This window comes from Triplophysa dalaica, chromosome 19, assembly GCF_015846415.1.
Source record: "Triplophysa dalaica isolate WHDGS20190420 chromosome 19, ASM1584641v1, whole genome shotgun sequence".
In the NCBI taxonomy this organism is placed as follows: Eukaryota; Metazoa; Chordata; class Actinopteri; order Cypriniformes; family Nemacheilidae; genus Triplophysa; species Triplophysa dalaica.
In genome coordinates this window covers 18,941,165-18,968,768 of record NC_079560.1, presented here as the reverse complement: position 1 = coordinate 18,968,768, position 27,604 = coordinate 18,941,165, and the positions used below count along the sequence as shown (strand labels likewise).

At 41.5% G+C, this 27,604-nt stretch overlaps 1 protein-coding gene across 4 annotated transcripts in view; it reads left to right on the top strand.

Annotated features, from left to right (window-relative positions):
• The window catches only part of LOC130407809 (arf-GAP with Rho-GAP domain, ANK repeat and PH domain-containing protein 2), a 40,248-nt gene that overhangs the window by 7,253 nt on the left and 5,391 nt on the right, over window positions 1-27,604 (top strand). For all 4 annotated transcript variants that reach the window (XM_056731069.1, XM_056731067.1, XM_056731068.1 and 1 more), the window contains exons 13-20: window positions 17,904-18,086; window positions 18,167-18,335; window positions 18,464-18,508; window positions 18,963-19,080; window positions 25,683-25,782; window positions 25,884-26,076; window positions 26,157-26,202; window positions 26,558-26,709. In XM_056731069.1, coding sequence (XP_056587047.1) covers window positions 17,904-18,086; window positions 18,167-18,335; window positions 18,464-18,508; window positions 18,963-19,080; window positions 25,683-25,782; window positions 25,884-26,076; window positions 26,157-26,202; window positions 26,558-26,709 — 1,006 coding nt within the window. The remainder of the gene's footprint in view (window positions 1-17,903; window positions 18,087-18,166; window positions 18,336-18,463; window positions 18,509-18,962; window positions 19,081-25,682; window positions 25,783-25,883; window positions 26,077-26,156; window positions 26,203-26,557; window positions 26,710-27,604) is intronic.

Sequence of the window (27,604 nt, the reverse complement as noted above, 5' to 3'; positions counted from 1 at the left end):
GCTAACATTAGCATGTAGTGTTATTTCTGGTGTGTTACAGTTTGTTTACCTTGCTATTTACTCGGCTGATTTAATTGTTCAATCCATGAATTCTCAAAGTATTTGTTTCAAGAACTAAGTCGAGTAATATCTGTATTGTAATAACATCTGAAGACACGAACACGGTACACTGTATGCCGTGTCAACTAGTCCATGTATAATACTGTTACAAGAGAATTGTAAATGTCCTTTTTCTTACTGGGATCTGCAGAAGGATGAATTAATTCTCTAAATACTTTAAACGTTTATGAACTTAATATAATGTTTTATGAGTACATCTCAGCAGACCATTTGGTCACAACAAATTTCAAGTCTAGGCTAACGTATTTTAAGAAAAATAATAATTTACTTCATTGATAAGCATAACAAAACATGCATGTTGTCACACTGAGAGTTTTTATGACAAGAGTTGTCACTTGCCACTGACTAACATCCTGCTCCAGTCGTGGTGGAGTTTGTGGAGGATTAGCGTCTTCTTCCTCGTCAGACTCGGGCTCAAACTGGTACGGTAAAATCGCCACCATCTCTATCTACACATATATATAAAGACATCCAACCACATGTAAACCGTAATCCTGTAATGATGGTAGGCGTTCCATTTGCGACAAACGATGTACGCGTTTGACCAATCACAACAGACTACACCATCTGACTAATCACAAGACACAAGGTTACCGGGTAGTAGGGGCCTAGACGGGTGAATCGCGGAACAAATCATTTGAGAGTCAGTCAAGAAGTAGGGTACGAATAACTGCATATAATTACGAGATTAAAGTGTTTTTACACATTGTATGTAGATAAAATTGTTGTTGGACACTCCATTGCCCTAAGTAGGGCCTAAAAAAAACATATGTTACCTACTCTTTAAGGACACATTTGAAAGCACCCAGTGACTGTGGGGTCCTCAGATGGTCAGGGCAGTGGCGGACTGGTCGTCTGGAGTAGGGCTGAAACGATTTGTCGACAAAAATAGTCGACAAATATTCTGGTTGTCGAGTAGTCGTTTGATTACGTGACTTAATTTAAGGGCCTGCAATATCACAATTTGACCGCTACGGCACTGTAGCGCTAGAGTGTAATGCAGCCTTCCTGAATGCTATCGCAGTAGAAGGACACGCAGCGAGAATTATGTCGGAGTACAAACAAATGTGAACAAGTAAAGTGTGGGAAAGATTCATCAAATAGAAAACGACAAAATGCGGTTGTGTAATGCAAGCAATGCGGAACTTGACTTTCACATCAGCACAACCTGCATGCTGGAGTATTTAAAAAGGAAACATCCCGGAGAATGAGCAGAGGAGAGGCGAGTGTTCTCAATCTAGACCTAACTAACTAATTTAGCGGTAAATCTTTTTATGAGAGAATGCAATAATAACAATAATGATAATAACAAGCCTGTTTTGATTATTATAACACTATTAGGTATTGCGGAAAATCCTTATTAGAGAGGGAAGTTAAGTGATAGGAGTCTTATATCTTGACTTTATTTAAAAATATTTTCTTCTGTTTCTTGCTCTTTTTCATTAACTCTTTCACCGACATGACTTATGATTTATCTCGTCATTTAAAAAAAACGGTTTCCGCAAAAACGAGTTATAACGCCATCAGTGTTTATACTGTTGTACAGCAGGTGGCGCTGTTACACACCTTTCGGGAAAATACAGAATCCTAGAACCTTAGTTTATTTCTTATCGGTTTTTAATGATTGTTCTGAGTGTAATCTGGGCGGAATCTTTGACAAAAAAAAACTAATTGACTCAAAATTATCTTTTAATCAAAGTGATGCATTTTTGAAGAAACCTTCCCACATCTAAGAGTGATAAAAAAAAGATCAAATCAAGATTGAAGAATACGGTTTCCTTTGTTTAAAAGCAGCGACTGTGTTCTTTCATTTGACATATTGTTTGTCCATATATTCTTTACAGAAAATGTAGTGTGAGCCATCAAAGTTTGATTAAAATGTAAAAAACCGCTGGGGTAGGCTGGCAACTTTTTTTTTTAAAGGCTGACGGGGAATGAGTTAAACTGAACTGTTGTCATATAAATGCTGCTTAAGGCTTCTGTCAAGAGATTTGTTTACATTTAAAAAAAAATTGCCTTTAATGTACCTGATTTATTTATTTTTATTTGTATTTGAAAGTTTCTAGAGAGAGAGTATTTGTGTGATTCGAGTTGGACAGAATCAGCAAACTTAAAGAGAGTAACCACCAGTTGGTTCAAGTTCATTAAAGCAAATTTCAAAAGCTAAATTGATTTTAAAAATTACGTAAATTATCTATAACTCAATGTTTTAACTAGTTGCAAAAGCTGAATAATCATTAAAAACGTACTGATTAGTCATTGAAATAATAGCCGATTAGTCGATTAATCAATCTAATAATCGGTAGATTAGTCGACTATCAAAATAATCTTTTGTTGCAGCCCTAGTCTGGAGCACCGAGAGTTTCTTGTGAGACAGAATCAATCTAGTTATTCCTACTGTACGTGTTGAAATCAGGACTAACAGAGTTTACATTTATTTACATTTACACATTTGACAGACGCTTTTATCCAAGTAACCTATACATTTATACTTGGGTATGTGCAATCCCCTGGGATCGAACCCAAAACCTTGCGTTATTAACGCAATGCTCTTACCACTGAGCTACAGGAAAGCAACCAGTTTACACTGAGGGAGTATGTAGCAGGTGTTTCTGAATGCTACTTAGTCTATGGAGGTTGTTCAGTGGGCTCTCAACCTCTTATTAAATGCTTTCTGAAAGGGTCATGTAGATTGCGTCCATCTCAGTCTAAGGGTAATTCCCTCATGGGATCTGGGAATTGTTGTGAAGGCCCTGACACATTTTTTGGCTATTTCGTCAGCTAGGAGGGTCTGTGAACTACCTTGTACACCCAGCATGCTTGAGACTAGGGGATGAAGGCTTATCTAATTCACTCCTTCCAATCCCTCATTCCTGCCTCATTCCAATACCTCCAGACCTTGATATGACCAGAGCTTGGACAACCAGTTGAGAGGCTAGCTCTGACAGGAACGGCATGATTTTCCTGATGTTGTAGAGCACATACCTGCAAGTTTGAGTGGTTGCCTGCGATATGAGAGGTGAATTTCAGCTGGTTGTATTACAACAATCCCAGGTTTTCTCACAGACTTGAGTTGAGGATCCAAGCTTAATTGTAAGGAGGAGTTCAATTGATGGGTGGGCTGGCATAACCAGGAGTTCTGTCTTGGAGAGGTTGAGTTGTAGGTAATGCTCTTTCATCCAATAAGAGATGTCCAGAAGGCAGGCAGAGACATGGGGGTCATATCACATGGGGGTGAGAACCAATGCGCCTTTATAATTGGACTCTTAGGGAGGTGGTATATATAGAAAAGAGGCGAGGAGGAAGAACTAATCCCTGAGGAATTTCAGTTGTCAGCTGTGAGATCTGGATGTCTTGCCTCTCCAGAATACCTTAAAGGATCTGCCTGTGAGATCAGAGTTAAACCAGTTGAGTGTAGTTCCAGAGATGCCCAGTTTGGATAGAGTGGACAGCAGGATCTTCACAGTGTCAAGAAGGTTGTGCTGTGAGAGATAGGAAGATAATTGGTTAGCAAGGTATTGGTGGGAGTTTGAGGGAGACCGAGAAGAGAGGAGAAGGTTGAGAAAAGTTGATGCTGGTTAGATGCTGTTTGGATTTTGTTTTGAAAGTACTGGGTTTGGCTGCAGATATATCAGTAGCAAATGAGTGAAGATGTTGATACTTGGAGACATCAGCAAGGTGACTTGCGCCACTTCCTTTCCACAGCCCTTAGCTTGGTCCGATGGTAACGAAGAGTCTAAGAAATCCTGGAGCAAGATGGTGTAGCACATGCAGACACTGTCAAGACAGGATGTTAAGGTTATACAGAGACTATCAGTAGGAAAGAAACGGGGTAAGGGGGGGGGGGAGATGAGAGTACAGGCAGTGATACAGTGAACTTTATAAAGAAATGGTCAGAGACATGCAGGAGAGTAACTAGAATATTGTTAGTTATGCAGTAACGAGTCAGAAGAAGATGATTGACAACGAGATTAGCTAATTAAAACAAGTACACGCTCCTATTAGTTTAATTTAAGGACAGGGACAAAGAACTTATCTGGTCGTATGGGGTCACTTATATCTTTACTGCATGTATATCGCAAGAGTGTGATCACATAATAAACTCAGCAAAAAATAAACGTCCTCTGACTTTCAACTGTTTTTACTTTCAGTAAACTTAATATGTGTAAAAATTTGTATGAACACTAAAAGAGTCAACACCGTAAGACAGAAACTAAAAATATTTCAAAGACATGTGACTAACAGAAATAGAATAATGTGTCCCTGAATGAAGGTAGGCTCAAAATCAAAAGTACCAGTCATTATCTGATGTGGCCACCAGCTGCTTGAAGTACTGCAGTGCATCTCCTCCTCATGGACTGGACCAGATTTGTTAGTTCTTGCTGTGAGATATTACCCCACTCTTCCACCAAGGCACTTGCAAGTTCCTGGACATTTCTGGGGGGAATGGCCCTAGCCCTCACCCTGCGATCCAACAGGTCCCAGACGTGCTCAATGGGATTGAGATCCGGGCTCTTCGCTGGCCATGGCAGAACACTGACATTGCTGTCATGCAGAAACTCACGCACAGAACGAGCAGTATGGCTGGTGGCATTGTTCTGCTGGAGGATCATGTCCGGATGAGCATGCATAAAGGGTACCACATGAGGGAGGAGAATGTCTTCCCTGTACGGCAAGGCATTGAGATTGCCTGCAATGACAATAAGCTCAGTCCGATGGTGATGTGATATACCGCCCCAGACCATGACGGACCCCCCCACCTCCAAATCTATCCTGCTTCCAGGGTACAGGCCTCGGTGTAACGCTCATTCCTTCGACGATAAACACGAATCCGTCCATCACCCCTGGTGAGACAAAACCGTGACTCATCAGTGAAGAGCACTTTTTGCCACTCCTGTCTGGTCCAGCGAAGGTGGGTTTGTGCCCATAGGTGGCGTTGTTGCTGGTGATGTCTGGTAAGGACCTGCCTTACAACAGGCCTACAAGCCCTCAGTCCAGCCTCTCTCAGCCTATTGCGGACAGTCTGAGCACTGATGGAGGGATTGTGTGTTCCTGGTGTGACTCGGGCAGTTGTTGTGGCCATCCTGTACCGATCCTGTGCAGGTGTTGTTACACGTGGTCTTCCACTGCGAGGATGATCAGCTGTCCTTCCTGTCTCCCTGTAGCACTGTCTTAGGCGTCTCACAGTGCGGACATGGCAATTTATTGCCCTAGCCACATCAGCAGTCCTCATGCCTCCCTGCAGCATGCCTAATGCACGTTCACGCAGATGAGCAGGGACCCTGGGCATCTTTCTTTGGATGTTTTTCACAGTCGGTAGACAAGTCTCTTTAGTGTCCTGCGTTTTTAGAACTGTGACCTTAAATGCCTACTCTCTGTAAGCTGTTAAGGTCTTAACGACCATTCCACAGGTGCATGTTAATTAATTGATTATGGTTAATTGAACATGCATGGAAAACATTGTTTAAACCCTTTACATTGAAGATCTGTAAAGTTAATTGGATTTTTACAACATTATTGTTGAAATACACAGTCCTGAAAAAGGGACGTTTCTTTTTTTGCTGAGTTTAGATATGAGGTGAGACAGCAGAAAATGTACCTGTCTTTTCTTTAATGCTTATTACGATCACAGATTCTAATTGGATCATTTAAAAGTGTCTGTGTGGCAACTATTCGCTGAGTTTGTTCATTTTTATTGAGGCGTTTTTGAGAAATCTTTATGGAGGCCAGAGGTGGGTAGTAACACGGTACATTTACCTCGTTTAATTTTAACCTTTTGTTTACCTCGTTTAACCTTTGTTTAATTAATGGTTGTCGTCTCTTTTAACTGGGGCATTCCCGAGTGATTGATTCTTTTGAAAGCATTAATTGAATAATGGGCAAAACCGTCTGAATAGGTTCACGATTCCGTTCAAATGATTTGTTCAGTTCACAGAATGAACTGAAGCGGCGGGTTACTCACTCCTCGTAGCTAGAAAATGAAGAACACACAGAACACAAAGAGCATTGGATGAAGTGGATATGAACCTACATCTATCAAATCAAAACTGCAAATTAATCATATTGTTTTCCAGCAATGATAAATGCCTGTCATGTGTTCGTCAAGGAAGGGGCGGATTAAGTGATTTGGGGGCCCTGGGCAAATCCATTTATGGGGGCCCAAACTATGCGCCCCATTTATGGGGGCCCCAATTGTTCTTCAAGCCAGGGGTGGATTAAGTGATTTGGGTGCCCTGGGCAAATCCATTTATGGGGGCCCCAACTATGCGCCATTTTACTTTACTGTAACCATTATTTTTCCTCCTCATCAAAGCTCACAACTTTTCAACCCCATTCAGAGTGACAGGGGAAAATTAAGCTTGATAAACACAGATACTCACTAATTAAAAAAAGAATAATACCAAATAAAAAAACATGAAAAAATTCATCTGCAGGGTTTTTCCTGGTTCAAAATGAGGTGGGGGTGATGCAATGCGCGTGTAGGCCTACCGTCCCTTTAAGTGTCTTAACAAAACACTCATATTAAAGTTCTAAAAAAATTATGAAATGGCAACTAAAGAGTTACATAAAGCATTAAATTTGTTCAATCGAACAGATCATTTGAAAATGTTAATAATAGCCTTTTTTACCATTAAAGAGTTTTACCCCATAAATCACCAGTCTGACTAAATGAGCAAAGCTCATTCACACCTTACGTTCTCTTGTAGTTCATTTAGCTTTGAACAATTCAGTGATCTCTTACATGCAGTTTAAACAAAGTGGTTCAAAGGAGTCGTTTGTTGTCGAATCGTTCTGATCGCAATGAGCGTTTATACTGGAGAACTCGCTGTGTACAGAATAACAATGATTCAACGAGCAACAATACAAAATACACAGCTAAAAATATTACAATGATGTACAGAAAATTAATTTAGAAAAGCTATTACAGCTCCCATTATAGCTTGTTTACTGAGCTCTTCAGCGACCCTTACTGTGCTGGTAACGAAATGGCGCCTACATTTTGGCGTAATGCTGTAGTTATAAATGACAATCTGTTTAAAGCAAGCAGTGTTTTTTTGTGGTTTACGACCTTTCATGCATTTAAATGCAGCTTTCCTGTAGCTCATTGGTGAGAGCATTGCGTTAACAATGCAAGCTTGTGGGTTCGATCCCAGGGTATTGCAAATACCTATGTAAAATGTATAGGATAAAGCAATGTAAGTCGATTTGGATAAAAGCGTCTGCCAAATGCCTAAATGTAAATGTAAATGTGATCAAATTTGTGTACCAGTGTGTACAGTACGAATCGTTAGCACTGTAGTGATGTTATTATATTATGTCGATTTGTGCCCATCTGTCTGCGTAGAGGAGTCAAACAACCTTTCTGCTGTTGAACTGGCCCTCTCCTACCAAGCTCACAACTCTCTTTGTTTGACAGATGTTTTGGTCGTCAGTCATATAACTGTGTTTTCTGTGGTCATGGAGAAATACTCAATGGCACATTATCATTGCTCGTGGCCGGGAGAGTGCTGTGTCTGGCGGGGTAGAGAGAGATGTTTGTGTAGGGAAAAAGGCAGAGACTTTGGCAACAATCTTTTCTAAATCATCTTTTCCCCTCTCCGCTGGTGTACAGAAGCTTGTTTCTTTGTTGATTTTAACTTTAACATAATTTTGCAGCTAATGTACCATAGAGTGACACACTCGCTGTGGGAAGTTCTACTAATTCCGCTTCATCTAGATTTATGACTCAATACTTAGAACACCTAAATTGCTTAATCTGTCATCTGACATTGTGGACCTGAGATAGGTTTTCACCAGCTTTAGTGCAGAAAAACTCAGTTCACAAGATGCAGTACTAACAGTGATTGAAACAGCTATCTTGCATAGTTTAAAGAGCTCAAAGAAAACTTCTTTATATGGTTCAATGAATAATGCCAGCTCTACTACACTGGAGGGCTTCTGCATGCCACTCTGTATTTTCCTTTCTAAAATTCTTCTGAACTGATGTATTTCATACCCCAAGTCCTCAATATTTGATTCATACAGTTGTGTTCAAAATTATTCAACCCCTACTGAAATTGATTGTTTTGGTCGGTTTGACATTGATTATGATCATTCAGTCATCCTGCTTACAATTAAATCAAAGAGGCACGTGTAGGTCAGACAAATATAACATAACCTTTATAATGAAATAACCACAAATGTCTTTTCTGAGCTCACATCATTATCAGTTTTATTCAACCCCCAAGTGACATTCAATCTTAGTACTTAGTACAACATCCTTTTACAGTTATAACAGCTTTTAAACGTGAAGCATAGCTTGACACAAGTGTCTTGCAGCGATCTACGGGTATCTTCGCCCATTCATCATGGGCAAAAGCCTCCAGTTCAGTCACATTCTTAGGCTTGCGCACTGCAACTGCTTTCTTTAAGTCCCACCAGAGGTTCTCAATCGGATTTAAGTCTGGTGACTGCGATGGCCACTTCAAAATGTTCCAGCCTTTAATCTGCAACCATGCTCTAGTGGACTTGGAGGTATGCTTGGGATCATTGTCCTGTTGAAAGGTCCAACGTCTTCCAAGCCTCAGGTTTGTGACGGACTGCATCACATTGTCATCTAATATCTCCTGGTACTGAAGAGAATTCATGGTACCTTGCACACGCTGAAGCTTCCCAGTACCTGCAGAAGCAAAACAGCCCGAAAGCATGATTGACCCCCCGCCATGCTTCACAGTAGGCAAGGTGTTCTTTTCTTCATAGGCCTTGTTCTTCCTCTTCCAAACAAAGCGTTGATCCATGGGCCCAAACAGTTCTAATTTTGTTTCATCAGTCCACAGAACACTATCCCAAAACTTCTGTGGTTTGTCCACATGACTTTTGGCATACTGCAGTCGACTCTTCTTATTCTTTGGGGACAGCAAGGGGGTGCGCCTGGGAGTTCTGGCATGGAGGCCTTCATTACGCAGGGTATTGTCTGAGCAGAAACTTCAGTACCCACATCTGACAAATCTTTTTTTAGTTCCTCAGCAGTCACACGGGGACTTTTCTCCACGCTACGCTTCAGGTAGCGCACAGCAGTCGAAGTCAGCATCTTCTTTCTGCCACGACCAGGTAGCATTTCAACAGTGCCCTTTGCCTTGAATTTGCGAATGATGCTTCCTATGGTGTCTCTTGGTATGTTTAACATCTTTGCAATCTTCTTAGAGCCATTGCCCTTCCTGTGAAGAGTAATCACCTGTTCTCTTGTCTTCCTGGACCATTCTCTTGACCTCACCATGTTTGTAACCACACCAGTAAATGTCTAGAAGGAGCTGAGTATCACAGTCATTTTAAAGCTGCCTAATTGGTGCTTATTAGGCTTTATTGCTGCTCCCTGATATCCACAGGTGTTTTCAATACCTGATTGAAAACACTTCATTGAACCTCTGTTCTTCAGAGTGGTAGTCTTGAATAATTGTAGTCTTGGGGTTGAATAATTATGTCAATGAAGAATTCACAAAATAAACATTTACTACTGTATTACAAAACTAATTGATGTCATTTTAGTTGCATATGGTTCTTTAAGAAGTCCTTGTAGGATTTCATTCTGAATACAATTACAAATGTACACTAAATTCCCTAAAACCATTTACAGCATTGGGGGTTGAATAATTTTGAACACAACTGTACTGACTTTTCTTGGAGAAACACATCACTTGTAGGGTTTAGAGTTTGGATGCCAGTCATTATTTCACAGTTTTTGCTAGGAAACCTTCTGTTAAGCTCATTAAGCATCTGATCTAAAACAGGGTAGAAAAGGGTTGTACAAAAACTATCTTTTACTCGTTCTGAATCTGACCTCTGACCCACTGTACTGAGTACCCAGTCTGCATTAAATTGAGAGCTCAGCTTTTTTGGTCGTTTTGCAGGGGGCTGTATTGCAGTATCACATTGCTCAGCTGTGTTCAACACTTCATTCCATAGGTCATCAAAAAATGACTCATCCCTGTAGTCATTCAAAGTCTGAACTAAGGCTTCAACTAAATCAACAGCCTTTGATAGGTCAAGTGATGAAGACTGTAGCATATCTGATATAAATTTTGCTTCTCCAAACACTTAATGGAGGGTAACAAGTAAATCTATCTGTGCAAGTAGACCTCTAGCCTCAAATAATCTGTCACCACTGTGTTCTTGGACTATGTCTTGCAAGACTCGCTTAATGGCAGGCAATCTATCCATAATAGTATGTAGAGCCATATATCGACATGCCCAGCGAGTGTCACTTAGCCTCTGAAGTTCTCTAGCCGGTGCCAAGCCATTTTTGATGCACATATGACCCCGATTTGAAGACATACAGTCTTTCTAGTAAGGAGAATAACTCTCCTACCTCAGGGATAGCTTTGACTGTATCCACTAAAACTAAATTCAGAGAGTGTGCTTTGCAGTGGATGTAAAAAGCATGCTTTGCTTGTTCTTTAATGCGTGCCTGGACACCTGAATGCTTCCCACTCATAACTGAAGCACCGTCATATGCTTGGCCTACTAGGTTGTTTTTATATTCAAGACCATGACTTTCTAATATGTGTATGATTTTGTCAGTAAGCCCTGCTGCATCTAGTCGATCTGCCGATTCAAAGTGGAGAAAGCTCTCATGGACAACTCAACTGAAATAGTACCTGAGTACTAGAGATATCTGCTCCTTTTTTTTTTACATCTTTTGTTTCATCTGCCATTATGCTATAGACCTCACTGTCTTTCACTTCTTCTATAATTTTAGTTCCAACCATGTCTGCCAAACAACTCAGAACCTCATTCTGAATCCCTTTGCTGGTGTATTTTGCATTATGAATGGAAGTCAACCTTTTTTGCACAGTTTTATCATGCTTAGCTATTGTTTCTAAGATTGGCATGAAGTTCCCTTTATTATCTGACTCTGCAGACTGATTGTGTCCTCTTTTGTGCAATGTTTTGTGTTGCTGTAAGTAGTAGTATTTCTCCTATTGTTTTAATATAGTCCCGATTTTCTTGAACCTGTTTGTTGTGTTCCTTGTTTAGGGCATTTACCAGTGTTGCATTACTTTTTACAGCTTTCTGATAGTCCCTCCATGTAATCATTGCTTGTTTGTGCCGCTCAGACCTTGCATGAATTGCAAATCCCCCCTGTTTGTAAGTTGCCTTCTTCCAATTGTTAAACCCCAATTTCGAATCAAATACCGTCTCTGAGACTTTGGGAGGGCTTAAATGCCTGCAGGCATAACAAAACACAGAGTCTGAGTGTTTGGAATATTCAAGCCAGAGGTGGAAATGGTACCAGGAATCCTTGAAGCTCCTCCTCCGGTCCCCCATCAGAGTTCTTGGGTATAGATTCATCATTGGCTGCACCGGTGGTTCTTCCCCGGATTTGCTGATATCTGCCAAAGAAAAAATATATGTATTAAAAGTATGCATCCCCTTTTCAGCAAATAGTTTTCTTTTACATAAATATTGAGAATTAAGTGAACTTATTACTTTGTTTGTCTAACTTAGTATTTTTCAGTTTTTCATTATTTGCTGATGAGAATGTATTTATATATTTATTTTACCACCTTCATTTTTACTCTGTGATGTCTTTTTGTTGTTATTACTACTGTTATGATTACTTATGCCTGTTTATTTACTTTTTTACTGTTTTTTTTCTTCTTAACCTGAATGTATAATGTAAAAAAATCATAAAAAATATTTGGCTAATTTTAGATATACAATTGGTATCAGGCAACTTCTGAAATCCACCTGATATCACAAGCTCATAGCATGTTAAATAAGAATTAATTTCAATCACAAATGTATTAATTTCTATACACCATTTAACCTGACTTATTGCACTGCTAGTGGACACACGTGGCTCCTCTGTAGGTGTATCACTCTCAGCCTCAGTCTCTCAATCTGCAACTTACAGTGCACTTATCACAGGGACAATCCCCCTGGAAAAACATGGAGTAAAGTGTCTTGCTCAAGGACACACTGGTGGTGGCTGCTGGGATCGAACCAGCAACCTTTTGACTTAGCAGTTCAGTGGTTTAACCCACTAGACCACCATCTCCATCTGACTATCTGTCTCTTCAATGGACAACTCTTCCTGCTCTCTCTCTGCAGGGTCTCTGCTCTCTCCACACCTAAACCATTTGACTCTGTCTCGCTGTCTACCTTATCTTTTCTTTGGCAGAACGACATGATGTCCTTCTTTCTCTTCATATTGGTCAGAAGCTGAGAACTAACGAGCAAAAGCAATGGGGACCAAGAAGCTTATGTATTAATTTACTGAAAATAACTGACTTGCTAGGAAACTAACTATGTCTAAACGTTTAATGTTACAACTCCTTTACTGAGAAAAAACACTCAGAACCATGAGTTTGTTAATCATATATTTTATCCCTTTTCAAACTGCCACAAAATAACAAACGGCCAGGTTAAAATTAGCTGATCTAAAGTTATGCATTTACATAATACAACATATTAACAACTTTACTCACCTCTATATTTCCTTCTTTGCTTGAAGTCTTCAACTATAATATTCGCGCAAAACCTCCACCAATGGTTGAGTAGAAAAAAACCTGCAGATGCACGTTGTGTTCCGCTTTAAACAGCCCCTCTAGAAAATGTGTGGGTGACAATTCTGTTCCGCTTTGCCACGGTCAAATAGGTCTAATGACAGATGGAAAAAACGATTGCGACAAAAAAAGTTTTGTAAAAAATAATTTCACACTCTACATTTAGGGGGCCACAAGGGGGTCCAAGCTTGATGTCACAGGGGCACTGGCCCCCTCCTAGAACCGCCTATGTAACCCTCAAATGTCTAAAGAGGTTGCTGGTGTAAAAATGTTTTGGGTGCTTCCCCCATCGTGGAATTCGCATAGTACACACGTTTCAGATTGAAAATGCATTGTCTATTTCACACACCTTGTAGAATTGCCACACCGGTGAAGCCATTTTCATAGCGCGTAAAATAAATGTCTCTCAATTTTGCGTCATCTGATCGGCTTTTCTTGATCGGCCTTTTAGAGACCGCCGATCATACTTCCCACAGTGATTATCGGCCGATTATGATTATGATCGGCGACCGATCAATCGGAGCACCTCTACTCAAAATAAGCCTAAATGCAAGTAAAAAAATTAGGGATGGAGAAAGTCCTTTTGCAAAAGCACAAACATAAAAATATCTTTTAAAGGACTCATTGTATGAGCACTTTCAACAAGTTGGTATGATTTATTAGGGTCTTCATGAAATATCTGGAACATGTTTTGCTTAAAATACTTGTTTACATGGCTGTGTTAACAAATCCCTTTTTGCCTGGCCAAAAACACCTATGCCTCACAGCAACCCGTTTTGGAGCATGTCTCTTTAAATGATAATGAGTTACAGCGCACCCTACCCCCCTTCCGTCCGGCGTGTCAACACAACACACGTGTAGTATTGCCATGGCAATGGTTCCTGAACTCCCCTGCGGTAAGTTTCGTTTCGAACGTCTCAAATATTTTGTCGGGAGACAAAAAAAATCCAGTTTAAGGACGAAAGATTCGAGACGTTTAGAACGAAACAAACCGCAGTGTTCGTTCCTATTCATTAGCAAAACAAACAGCTTGCCGCCGCTGAAAATATTAACGTAAAAACACATAATGTATTAATATGGAAGACTATTGTAATGAAATATCCCAAAATCACTTGCACAGTATGATATATTTCATGCAGTTGTGTGCCTAAACTATGCGAATGTTCCCAAGAATGTGCAAATCCAGAGAAATTCCTATTTAAAATAATTGCACGTCCCTTGTCTCCCTTGTATTTGTCGCATATCAGTGACTTAATATCCGGTCCTCTGCACGACCCTCAGTTTCCAGTTGTGGAAACTATGGCAACACGCAAGTGCAGAAATGGTTATACAGCATCTGGGATGCACCATCTATTGTTTCATTTCTTGCAAGCTAATTCATTACGATGACATAAAATGTAATTAAATTTACATTTATTAATTTGGCAGAGGGTTTTGTTTCACTCTTGTTCTCTCTCTAGAGTTAATAAATAACTTAGACGAATGCCATCTGACTGTGTCACAGCACTTTACTGAACAGTAACAACTCTCGTGTGTCACAGACAGAAAGGTCCGTTTTACAACACGGTTCACATTACAATCACATTGTTATATCCTTTCCTTTTTTTTACAACATTGATAAGTCAACTTATTATAACCTTATATGGTATCTTCTATTATTTATCAAAATACATCTGAACAAATTGAAGTTCTAAACATTTCAACATTAACTTGTTTTATTGTATTTTAGGCATTAGCTTGACACAAAGTGTTTTACCCTCTGAGAAACATTTGTACTCGCATAAAGACCAAAGCGTAGAAAGTCAGCCCATGTTTGACAAAGTAACATAGTCCTTCAAATTCTGGGGTCTGACACTAATCTAACCTGCTCTGGAAGTGACAGTAGGGTTTGTGTCCCCCTTTGAATGAGCAAAGATCTTCTTTGGTCTGTTGCCTTCGGTGGATGGTCTGTTGAGATATTCTTGTTACCAGTGTCTGTGGTATCTCCTGTTTCTACTCAGAACAACACTGCTATCCAGTTCAGCCCTGTATGAACGTTTATTTACAGATTCCAGGACTCTTGGCTTCTGCCAGATCGTTTGTGGTTGTGTTGGTTGTACTCTCACTTGATCACCTGGTTTCAAAGTATCCATTTCCTTTGCGTGTCTGTCGTAGTACATTTCTTGTCGTCTTTGTTCAGTTCCTGCCTCGTGTCCACAACTTTTGGCTTTAACATGTTGTCGTGTATGGGGAGGAGAGTACGTGTTCTTCTGCTTAAAAGCCGGGCTTGCATTCAGTCCCTGTGATGAGGTGTTTCTATGGTCCAACAACACCAGGTATGGATCTTGCCCTGACATTCTGTCTCTCAGCATCAGGTGATTTGCTGTTTTAACAGCAGACTCTGCCTTACCGTTGCTTTGTGGGTTTTGGAATTCTATTGACGTATTTTGAGGCCTATTATCTGAGAACACCATGTCCGTCATGCCCTGCCTGGCAAAATGGGCTTTCAGCTTGTTGATAACAGTAGAAGACTTTGTGTCTGGAAAGTAATCCACCTCGCAGAAATTTGAAAAATAGTCAACAGTGGTCTCGGTTGTTGAATACAAATAAATCGGTGGCCACCTTTGGACAATGTTTGGACACTTCTCAATGTTTCTCTTTATACGAGCAGTCATTCCAGGCCAGTTAAGGCATTCCCTAGCTCTTCTCAAACAGCCTTCTATACCAAGGTGTGCAGAGTGGACTCGGTGAATCATGTACCTTCTGTAAGCGCATCTGATATCACAGCTCTCTCACCTGTAAACACAATACCATCCTGCTCGGTTAATGCGTCCTGGAATGAATAGTGGGTAATTATCTCCTCTGATACAGTTCTTCTATTTAGTGGCCATCCTCCTCTAATTGTCTTTATCAGTGTCTGAAATGTGTCGTCCTCAGCCGTCTCATCTGATTGCTTTGAGTCTCTCATCAGATATTGGGAGGTACGTTACAACTGAATCATATTAAAGCTCCCTATGTCTTTTTCCACCGATCCTTCCATTGTGGTGTCTTCCAAGAAGGCTCGACTCAGCGTATCTGCCAACTGCATCTCCTTTCCTAGAACATAAGTAATGAGGAATTAATATTTCTGGAGTCTCATTAACATCCTTTGAAGTTTCTTTGGTGCGTGCAGCAATGGCCTTTGGACAATATTCTCAAGAGGTTTATGGTCAGACTGTACGATCATCTTCCTTCCCTATGTGTATTGGTAGAATTTCTCCGTGCCGTAGACCATGGCTAGACATTCTTTTCCCTGCAACAGTGCTGCACCAAGGCGCGTCTCTAATGCATCACATTGTAGAACTAACTGTTCTTTGAGGCTGTAGTATCGAAATACAGATGCCTTGGTTAGGATGTCCTTTATGCACCGAAACGCCTGTTTTGCTCTTCGGAACATTCCCACAAACTATGCTTGTGTGTCAACTGTCTGAGCACTTCGCAATGATCTGAAAGGTGTCTGCAGAACTTCGACAGATGCCATCTGATTGTGTTACAGCACTTTACTGAACAGTAACAACTCTCGTGTGTCACATACAAAAAGGTCCGTGCAACAACACGGTTTACATTACAATCACATTGTTACAGCTTTTATCCAAAGTGACTTACATTGCATTATCCTATACATTTTGTTTCTAAGTATGTGCAATCCCATGGGGTTGAACCCACAACCTGTAATGCTCTTGCCATTGAGCTACAGGAAAGCTTAATTAATTTATTACCTCATCCGTGAACATGATGGGCGACCTCCATATGGCTCTGGATGGTGTCCCATAATTCCACTCGCCTACATAACGTCATTAAGCTTCAGCTTTTGTTGTTGTTACGAAAGTGTGCCATAAAGCGTTCGTAATATTCCATATTGTGGTTTTAAAATGCATTCAGCTAAACTCCAATTGCCCATTTGCCAAATAACATATAAATATAGAGTTTAACACTGGCTTTGAATGTTCTATTTAGCCCGTGACTGACTTTGCTCCCTTCGCTATCATATGCTAACATTATCCTCCTATATATACGAAACATGTATGTCAATTCAGACTGTTGATAAATATTACTTACATCGGCAGCTTTGTCTCGTTCAGTTGGTCTAGATCCCTCTTCAGGAACAAATCCTGCTTGTACTGTCCCAGGTTGATAAAGCACTCCAGCTTCAAGTGATTTGTGCAAACAAGCAGGTTTTTACTTATGGTTTCTGAGGGATTTCCACTTAAAATAAAGTAAATCCACTCCTGTCTCTTCCAAGGTTAGGACTATGTGCAACAACTACATTGCATGTTGTCCACAAACTTTAGCCATGGCATCACGTACAACGCTGTCGCCTGTGAAAACAACAACAGGGCCGTAGGTGGAATTGTGTAGATTAAAAGGCGGTAATATTATAATAAGACCCTGCTTTTAAAAATCTGAATGCTTCAATTTCTAACATGCTTTCAGGAAAAGGTTCATCAAAACAAACTTACTGGGATCTTGTTTTTCAAATTGTTGGGTTTGCTAGATACACCAGGGACCCGATTTTAGCACTTAAGCACAGAGAAATTGGGATTTTCATCTGATGACTACTTTTAAAGTTTCAATTACTGGTATAATGACTGTATACAGTTTGAGTGTATAAAATTTAAATAATAAATACAACTAGAAAATGTAAGAATACTTATAACAGTATAATTTGTCATGTGTTTTCATATTTGTTATATTTTTGTGGTGTAATTGAATTTTGTATTAAATATCCAATACAGTTTTGATCGTTTGCAAAGGTTGGCATTCACTATTTTCATAGTGGACTGTTTTTTCCATAAAGATTTGGTTAACTTTATTAAAACCCGCTATGATCAATTTGATCTGCAAATAATTTTAAACTATTGTAATGAAGTGCAACAATAAAAAGACAAAGACAAAATTAGACAAAAATTTCTTGTTCATTAATTATAAATATATTTTGAACATTTAACTAGGAAATTGCCCCGGTTTCCATTAAAATCGTCACAAGCCAAGGATTCAGTGGAAAAAATTATTACAGTATGAGCACAAATGTCAGTGAAACTTTGAACTGGTGGTGATATTTTGAAGTTTGAGTTTTCCACTATGACAGACGAAGAATAATAGTTATTCTGCTCAGTTTAATGACATTTGCCATTTTTGCAGCCATATTGCAACAATTTGAGACCTTATTATATTCTCATTGTTTTGTTACAGCAAAAATAAATGTTTTTCTTCCCACAGTTGTTTGTGTTGTTTGGAAATAAATCTGCTAATGGCGTGTGGGGTCATAACATCACTCCAGCAGAGCAGATTGGATCTGATGTCTCTCGGGAACAGAGGGCAGTGTTTATTCTCTCTAAATATCAAAAAGGACTTTACCGTAAAACTCATCCACTTGCTTCAAGCCAGAAACTCCTCAACCAGGTACAGTAACAAATGATAAAATCATATTAATATTTTTTTCAGTTTCAGTATTATGTCTCCTCCCCTCTGTTGATCTATAGAGGTTGCTGGAGGTGGTTAGTGGTCCTAATGTAGATGAGACTCTATCTTTGCTGTGCTCTGGGGCGAGAGTTTTGTGCACTGGCACCGAGATCCCCTCCGCCATCAGCATAGCTGAGAGTTCTGGACAAGCCTTACAGACAGAACTGCTGCGACACAATGAGTTTGTTGGTATGTTTTTGAGGCTTTTAAAATCAGGCCAATAAAATTATGCATTTCACACAGATTCAAAAACTTGACATTTTTTTACAGCAAGTTACAGCGTTTTTTCATTTGTGTTCAAAATGCTTTGTTTACAGAGGCAACTCAGTTTGACAAAGTGAGATGTTTAGACGAAGAAATGGGTAAGGATGCAGTTTTGTGATGGACACATGCTTGTTCTGTTTGAAGTTCACATTCATAGTTAACAGTTTTAACATTTATTAATATTGGGAACACATTTTGGTGGCATAATCAGCATTAACGTAGGATATTTTATGCAATATGGACTTGCAAAAAGACAAGTAAGGTAGAATAATGTACAATTGTATTTGTCATTTTGTCAACAATTAATTTCAAAAGTTGATCCTGCTTTGACTTCATTTTTAAAGAAATATGTGGCCATAAATTATCTAAAATGTGAATTTTCTGACATTGAATTGAAACTGAGCCAAAATTCTGTTTTACTCAGCTTAGCTGTAATTACCAGTGGCTTGGTGGCTTATACTCTAGCAAGTTTCACTTTGCTAAAATGTCATGCTACCTATATTGCATGACAGATCGAAGCTGTTACATTTATGCAGGTTTTTTGTGTTCTAGAGGAACTCCATGGAAAGCTAGATGAGGAAAGATTTTTGTTCTCACAAGAGAATGAGTCAGCTGCCTGTGATGTGCTGGATTTAATGGAGGTCATCTCAGTGTTTGATTGCTCCACACAGTAAGAAAATACTAAAATGTTTGTTTATGTGTGAGATCTTCTAAGGGAGACATCTGATGACAGTTTTCCACAAGTTGGTATCATTCTTAAAGTGACATTTACTAGCCCTCTTGTCATTCCAAACCTGTATACATTCCTTTGTACTGCTAACAGGGCTCTAGACTAACTTTTTGCACTGGTTGGAACTTTTTTTTCTTAGGTGCACCAGCACAACAGTTAGTTGCACCCAAATTTTCGACCGCATCACATTTAACGCATTTAACATTTAACTGGTTGTACCAGTTCACTTTTTTTTAAATGTCCAAATAGGCAAAATTGACTTGTAAATGATTAACTAACAATCTGGTCAACATAAAGTTCTTCATTTGAAGCACAAATCTACAAGAAAGGTAACTTAGTGAAAAAGGGTTATGGCTTAAAGTGCTTCAGTGAACTGAAATTTAATCTTTTTAAATTTAAAAGATCTCAAGACCTCTCCTTGAACTGCACCACCCTGGAGCCAGGCCCGGGGTTGGGGCTCGTATGCATGCGCCTGGTGGTCGGGCCTTCCCCCATGGGGTCCGGTTGGGCTCAGCCCGAAGGAGCGACATGGGGCCACCCTCCCGTGGACCCACCACCTACAGGAGGGAGCGTAAGGGGCCGGTGCAAAGTGGATCGGATAGTAGTCGAAGGCGGGGGCCTCGACAACCCGATCCCTGGACGCGGAATCTAGTTCTAGGGACATGGAACGTCACCTCTCTGACGGGGAAGGAGCCGGAGATTTTGTGTGAGGTTCAGAGTTTCCGACTAGAGATAGTCGGGATCACCTCTACACACAGCTTGGGCTCTGGAACCACACTCCTCGAGGGAGGATGGACTCTTCACCACTCTGGAGTTGCCCAGGGTGAGAGGCGGCGGGCTGGTGTGGGTTTGCTTATAGCCCCCCAGCTCAGCCGCCATGTGTTGGAGTTTACCCCGGTGAACGAGAGGGTCGCTTCCCTGCGCCTTCGGGTCGGGGATAGGTCTCTCACTGTCGTTTGCGCCTATGGGCCAAATGGCAGTGTAGAGTACCCGGCCTTCTTGGAGACTCTGGGAGGGGTGCTGGAAAGCGCCCCGACTGGGGACTCCGTCGTTCTGCTGGGGGACTTCAACGCCCACGTGGGCAACGACAGTGACACCTGGAGGGGCGTGATTGGGAGGAACGACCCCCCTGATCTGAACCCGAGTGGTGTTCTGTTATTGGACTTCTGTGCCAGTTACAGTTTGGCCATTACGAACACCATGTTCAAGCATAAGGGTGTCCATCAGTGCACATGGCACCAGGACACCCTTGGCCGGAGGTCGATGATCGACTTTGTGGTTGTTTCATCTGACCTACGGCCGTATGTCTTGGACACTCGGGTGAAGAGAGGGGCGGAGCCGTCATCCGATCACCACCTGGTGGTGAGTTGGATCCGATGGCGGGGGAGGCAGCTGGACAGACTCGGCAGACCCAAACGTACTGTGAGGGTCTGTTGGGAACGTTTGGCCGAATCGCCTGTCAGAGAGATCTTCAACTTCCAGCTCCGGCAGAGCTTCGACCAGATCCCGAGGGAGTCTGGAGATATTGAGTCCGAGTGAACCCAGTTCTCCACCTCCATTGTCAACGCAGCCACTCGGAGCTGTGGCCGTAAGGTCTCCGGTGCCTGTCGAGGCGGCAATCCCCGAACCCGGTGGTGGACACCGGAAGTAAGGGATGCCGTCAAGCTGAAGAAGGAGTCCTATTGGGCCTGGCTGGCTTGTGGGACTCCCGAGGCAGCTGACAGGTACCGACAGGCCAAGCGGACTGCAGCCCGGGTGGTTGGGGAGGCAAAAACTCGGGCGTGGGAGGAGTTCGGTGAGGCCATGGAGAAAGACTATCGGTCGGCCTCGAAGAGATTCTGGCAAACCGTCCGGCGCCTCAGGAGGGGGAAGCAGTGCCCTTCCAACGCTGTTTACATTGGAGGGGGGCAGCTGTTGACCTCGACCGGGGATATCACCGGGCGGTGGAAGGAATACTTAGAGGATCTCCTCAATCCCGCCGTCACGTCTTCCATTGAGGAAGCAGAGGCCGAGGGCTCGGAGACCGACTCACCCATCACCCGGGCTGAAGTCACCGAGTCAGTCAAGAAACTCCTCGGTGGCAGGGCACCGGGGGTGGATGAGATCCGCCCTGAGTACCTCAAGTCTCTGGATGTTGTGAGGCTGTCTTAACTGACACGCCTCTAAAGCATCGCGTGGTGGTCGGGGACAGTGCCCTTGGACTGGCAGACCGGGGTTGTGGTCCCTCTTTTTAAGAAGGGGGACCGGAGGGTGTGCTCCAACTATCGGGGATCACACTTCTCAGCCTCCCCGGGAAAGTCTATGCCAGGGTACTGGAGAGGAGAATCCGGCCGATGGTAGAACCTCGGATTCAGGAGGAACAGTGTGGTTTCCGTCCGGGTCGTGGAACACTGGACCAGCTCTATACCCTCTCCAGGGTGCTGGAGGGTTCATGGAAGTTTGCCCAACCAATCCACATGTGTTTTGTGGATTTGGAGAAGGCATTCAACTGTGTCCCTCGCGGCATCTTGTGGAGGGTGCTCCGGGAGTATGGGATTCAGGACCCTTTGCTAAGGGCTATCCGGTCCCTGTACGACCGGAGCAGGAGCTTGGTTCGCATTGCCGGCAGTAAGTCAGACTTGTTCCCCCTGCATGTTGGACTCCGGCAGGGCTGCCCTTTGTCGCCGGTTCTGTTCATAGTTTTTATGGACAGAATTTCTAGGCGCAGCCAGGGGCCGGAGGGTGTCGGGTTTGGGGACCACACGATTTCATCTCTGCTCTTTGCGGATGATGTCATCGTGCTGGCCCCATCAGACCAGGACCTTCAGCATGCACTGGGACGGTTTGCAGCCGAGTGTGAAGCGGCTGGGATGAGAATCAGCACCTCCAAATCTGTGGCCATGGTTCTCAGTCTGAAAAGGGTGGCTTGCTCACTTCAGGTAGGTCGAGTGTTCCTGCCTCAAGTGGAGGAGTTCAAGTATCTGGGGGTCTTGTTCACGAGTGAGGGAAGGATGGAACGGGAGATTTACAGACGGATCGGTGCAGCTTCTGCAGTAATGCAGTCGGTGTACCGGTCTGTCGTGGTGAAGAAGGAGCTGAGCCCCAAGGCGAAGCTCTCGATTTACCGGTCAATCTACGTTTCTTCTCTCACCTATGGTCATGAGCTGTGGGTCATGACCGAAAGGATAAGATCCCGGATACAGGCGGCCGAAATGAGCTTTCTCCGCAGGGTGGCCGGGCGATCCCTTAGAGATAGGGTGAGAAGCTCGGTCACTCGGGAGGAGCTCAGAGTAGATCCGCTGCTCCTCCACATTGAGAGGGGCCAGCTGAGGTGGCTCGGGCATCTTTTCCGGATGCTCCCTGGACGCCTTCCCGGGAAGGTGTTCCGGGCATGTCCCACCGGGAGAAGACCCCGGGGAAGACCTAGGACACGCTGAAGGGACTATATCTCCCGGCTGGCCTGGGAACGCCTCGGTGTCCCCCCGGAAGAGCTGGAGGAAGTGTCTAGGGAGAGGGAAGTCATGGCATCCCCGCTTAGACTGCTGCCCCCGCGACCCGGCCCTGGATAAGCGGAAGAAAATGGATGGATGGATGGAGATCTCAAGATAAATGGACCAGGGCTTGACATCACCTGGGAGGTTGATGGCTCCATGTCAGAGCATTGCTTTTGACTTTCGTTCGGATCAAGCCTTAACTTAACATTAGTCACATAAAAGTTGTCAATCATTCTTGTCACCTTCTCTCATCATCCGCTGCTACATCCCTCTCTGTCTGACTGCAGCACACGCATTTTCAAACATACACACCAGAGGTTGCGCTACACTTTTTTATTGGCCGTCATTTTGACTGACAGGCTTGTAAAAAATTAGGGATGCACCGATCCGATACTCTGGATCTGAATTTGGGCCGATATGTTTTTTTTTGCTGGATCGGGTATCGGACTGACGGGTTCCCTTCAATCCGATCCGTTGCGATACCAGTGGATGTTACTCTAAAGCTTCAAAAAAGAATAACTATCAGGAAATTACCATAAAAATTGTCATGCACTGTATTAGATGTCATTTATTTCGATGTCATTCATTTTTTATGCGAGGAATATACCAATATAACATAATTTAAAAACTCTGACCTCCGCTGGTGCGGTCATCTGTCAATCTCAATCCAGCATGTGTCCGGGAACAGTCAAGGACGTTACTCGTTCCAAAGTTTTCAATATTCTTCATAATCACTAGACTTTGGTTTTGTTTAAAATGCATTGATTTTGCCAGAAACTGTATCGCTGAGTGTACATTATTAGATTCAAGCACTTGAAGCGATCTATGTTATGCGTCTTTCATACACAATAACTTTTTTTTATCTTTAGGATGGATGCAAGGTACTATGATTTAAGCACATAATATGTCTCTTCTCTATGTTATAACTGTTTTGAACTATCCGGGATGCTCGTGAGTGAAGCGGGTGCATTAAGCGCGTCTTTATGCGTCCAATGCGCATGACTTTAAATAACGTAGAAGCGAATGTATTAAGCGTATCATTTTGTGTCCAGGATGTGCATGAGCGAGTTTGGAGACTTTTATACTGTGGTAGTTTTGTATAATAAACAGATTTATTTGTTAAACATTTTGTAATTATAGTATCTGTGCTTTATGAGACCACATTTTTGTTTTGTATGTTTTTTTAATTTTAATAAAGCTCTTAATTACATTTTTTAAAAAATCATACTTTTAAAAGTAAAAATACTTAAGTAAAGGAAAGTGGTAGATTTTAATGTACTCATGGATTAAAAATTTAAAAACAACATTTATTTATGGACCGTAGTGGAGTAAGTATGATGTGCTTCATACTGTAGGGAAGTATGTTTTGTCCAAAGTACTCTGATAAAGTACAGATATTTTAAAATGTATTTAAGAGTAAACATGCTTAAGAACTTTGCACCTCTGGAAATAAAAGTTAAAATATGCAACTCTACTTTGAACAAGAAAAACAGTGCTAGTATCGGATCAGGATCGGTATCCGCCAAAACACAGAATTCAGGTTTCGAAATCGGATCGGCAAGGAAAAAGTAGTCTCGGTGCATCCCTATAAAAAATCTGTCATAATCTATTATTACCCGTCACTATGGTGCAAGGTGGCGTTAGGTGGTAATAAGTATGGTCGTGACGTCCGACGAAAATACTGTACAAAACCATTTAAATAAAACGAAAGTAAGGAAAATGTTGCAGGGCACACTTAAAGAACGAGAGCTCCGCCATTGTCACTACACAAGGAAACTAACAAACATTATGGACAACAACTAATAAGCAGTGAAGCAAGATTTACGTTGTTTATTATGTGCAGTTTCTGGACTTTTGATCATCCCTTGTATGTTTTGCGATCGAGCAGCGGAGCAGGGATAACTCCTGGTGCTATAGACTGGGAGCTCTGTCATCTCACGAAAACATTGTATAAAACAACTTTGCATGCCATAGTTTACACAGGACTGGTGGGAAATGTGCATTCATACTCCTTCATGTTATGTGGTTTACTTTGATAGGTAAACTGTCTTTCCCGCGTCCAAGCGCGATTGACGGGTCCGTAACATTGACAAATGAAAACACGCTGGTCGCTTCGCGAGCATTTCACGCTGAAGGGAAAATGACGATTTACAAATTGTCCTCATTGTGTTCCGCCAAAATGACGGACGGCCTTCAGATATTTCCGTTACTGGTAAAAAAATCTGTCAATGACGGAGAACGTTCGCTTAACGCGACCTCTGGTTCACACACTTGCAGTAATATCTGGACCACGGCCAATCAGAGGGGGGTCCGCCCTTCACTATCTCTGATTGGTATAGACCACGATATGGACCTATTGTGTGTCTGTTGTTGAATCACAGGGAGACATTCAGAGTTGCAGAGACTTTTTCTTCATAATGATTAAATGAATACCTGAGGGTGAGTAAATGGTGAGTAAATGGTGAGTTCACATGTATCCATTTTGGTGAAGGTCTCTTTAAGTCATAATGGGCTGCTGCTTACCCTGTTAGTAGGATGCCTGTGAGCCTTAACAGGCAAATACAGAGCTTGCATGCCAGGGTCGCTTTATAGTCCAAAGCTTGTAAGCTAGCATCGCTACCTGTGTTCAAAACGTATGGGAAGCGTGTGGTCTGCAGCCATATAATAAGATTCTGTATATGGCTCAAGGTGATCTTAATTTAAATAGCTAGCTATCTATATGTTTTTTACTGCTAAGATTTCTTGGCCCTGTGTCTCTCTAAATTATAATTGGTGGGAGGGAGTACATTCCCAAATTATTTTCAACAACTCAATTTTCAGCATCCATCACCAGTGTCCTTGAGCAAGACACTTTACTCCATGTTGCTCCAGGGGGATTGTCCCTGTAATAAGTGCATTGTAAGTCGCTTTGGATAAAAGCGTCTGCCAAATTACTAAATGTAAATGTAAAAACAACCCAGTGTATGTTAATTTATAACCCAACGTTGTGTTTAAAAATGTTTTTGATAAATGTGAATGTGTTCAAAGTCAAAGCGCTTCAAATGTATAAGCATGTAATGTAATTTACAGGGGAAGTCATGCGTTTGAGATGTTTACACTGACAGACAGACTGACCTGCTCTGCAGATGGGCCTAATGCTCTCCTGGAACACATGCTGCATGTCATGAAGGTAACATGTTCCCCCCTCTTGGCGAATCCAAGCATTATTAATCAGTATATGTCTTCATATCAATAGTACAGCAGTGACTGAAGTAAATGTGCTGTGTGTAGATTTTGCTCGGGGATACAGCATTGGACGCGGATCTAGAAGGTGTCTGTGCGATGTCCAGAGCATCTGTACGGCAGGGTGCATCCCTCGACTTTGTTGAAGTGTGGTGTACACTACAGACAGGAATGCTGAATATATTCACACGGCCACACTGCTCAAGAGATAAACTGCTGTTGGGATTTGACACACGCTGCTGTCAGTATCACATTACCTGTTTATCAGCTGCTGTGAACTTGCTGTTTATGTTAATGATTAAACTACTTCTTTCTTTCTAGATCTACACCAAAATGAGAACTGCATCATGCTGCAGGATGCTGAGAGGTTGGTCACTTAATTGTGCACAACTTGGTTACGTACCTTGCAAGACAGAATTTGGCCTTAGAATTGTGTGCCAAATATTTTGCCATCCTAGGTCTGCACAACCTCTAAAATCTTTTTCTGAACAATCATGGTGTATAGTCATTTTGAGCATCGTCATTGGCTTCTGGCATAAGTTTGTCCATAGGTGCATGCAGCTTTTTGACATCATAGGAATGTAAAGCATACTGTGTAGTGATGTGTAGAGAGGCAACTCGCTAAGTTTTGACCTTTTGTTTGCCATTACTTAACACCAGAATGGTAATAATGTTTTGATGAGTATTCACAAATGCCTTAAATACGGTGTGTTTTTCTGCAGAATACTGCATATACAGTTTGAGTTGCAGCAAAGCTGTCTGCGGTGGTATGAGCTTGTGCAGAGGGCCACATGCTCGACAACAGATGGGCAGAAACATACTGATGCTGTGCCATGTGCTATAGACAGATGCATCTCTCACATAACACAATATGGTAAGTGACTGTCTGGAGTTATAGCAGTTCTGAGTTTTACAAAGATAAAAAAGATTCAGTTTATTGGAGTTAATTTTTATAACTTAAATATAAGTTATAGTTGTTATATACTTTTCACATTTATTTATATGGCACTTTGTACAATGTTGCAATGTTTAAAAGCTTTACAAGAAAATGAATATAACTTTATTTATAGCATACACTTAGAATATAGAATATAATAGATGGCATTGCAGATTTTATTGTCCTCATAGATTATGATACAAGAACTGCACATGCTTTTTTTTTAGTCAATTAAGATGATAGATAATGAATATATTGAACCAAATGTGCCTTTTCAATTTACATGGAAATGTATTATTTTCTAAATATTAATATAATTATATATAGAAGAATTATATAAGAACAGGACTGTAACAAATATAGAGGATTTGCTGTACTACGATGAAAAAAAGTGTAACCTCCAATGAAAAGTGTGCAGTAATAAAAAAGTCTGTAAGATTATAGTTGGATCCTTATAATAAAAACTATATTAGCAAAGTTTTCAAAACAATAGGCTAAGCTTATGTCAGAAGTCTCCCAGTGAACAAGCCACCAGCGGCAAGGAACTAAAACTCAAATGTATAAGGTCCGGTGTCATTCCCCTCGCCATAGTAGGAAAATAATTTGGGATCTCTAACAAAGATTGACGTTTGTTCAAAAGCACAAATAGACCCTTCATTACACTTCGATTTTTAACTGATAAAGTGAAGTTGACGCCATTGTTACTGTTTATTGCTAAAAGCCAAAGTTATTAAATACACGTGAGAAGGCCACCGACCAATTACAACAGCCTGAGAAGGGGAAGCCAATTACTAAAGACCTGATCAGCTTTACCAATCAGAGCATTTCGGAA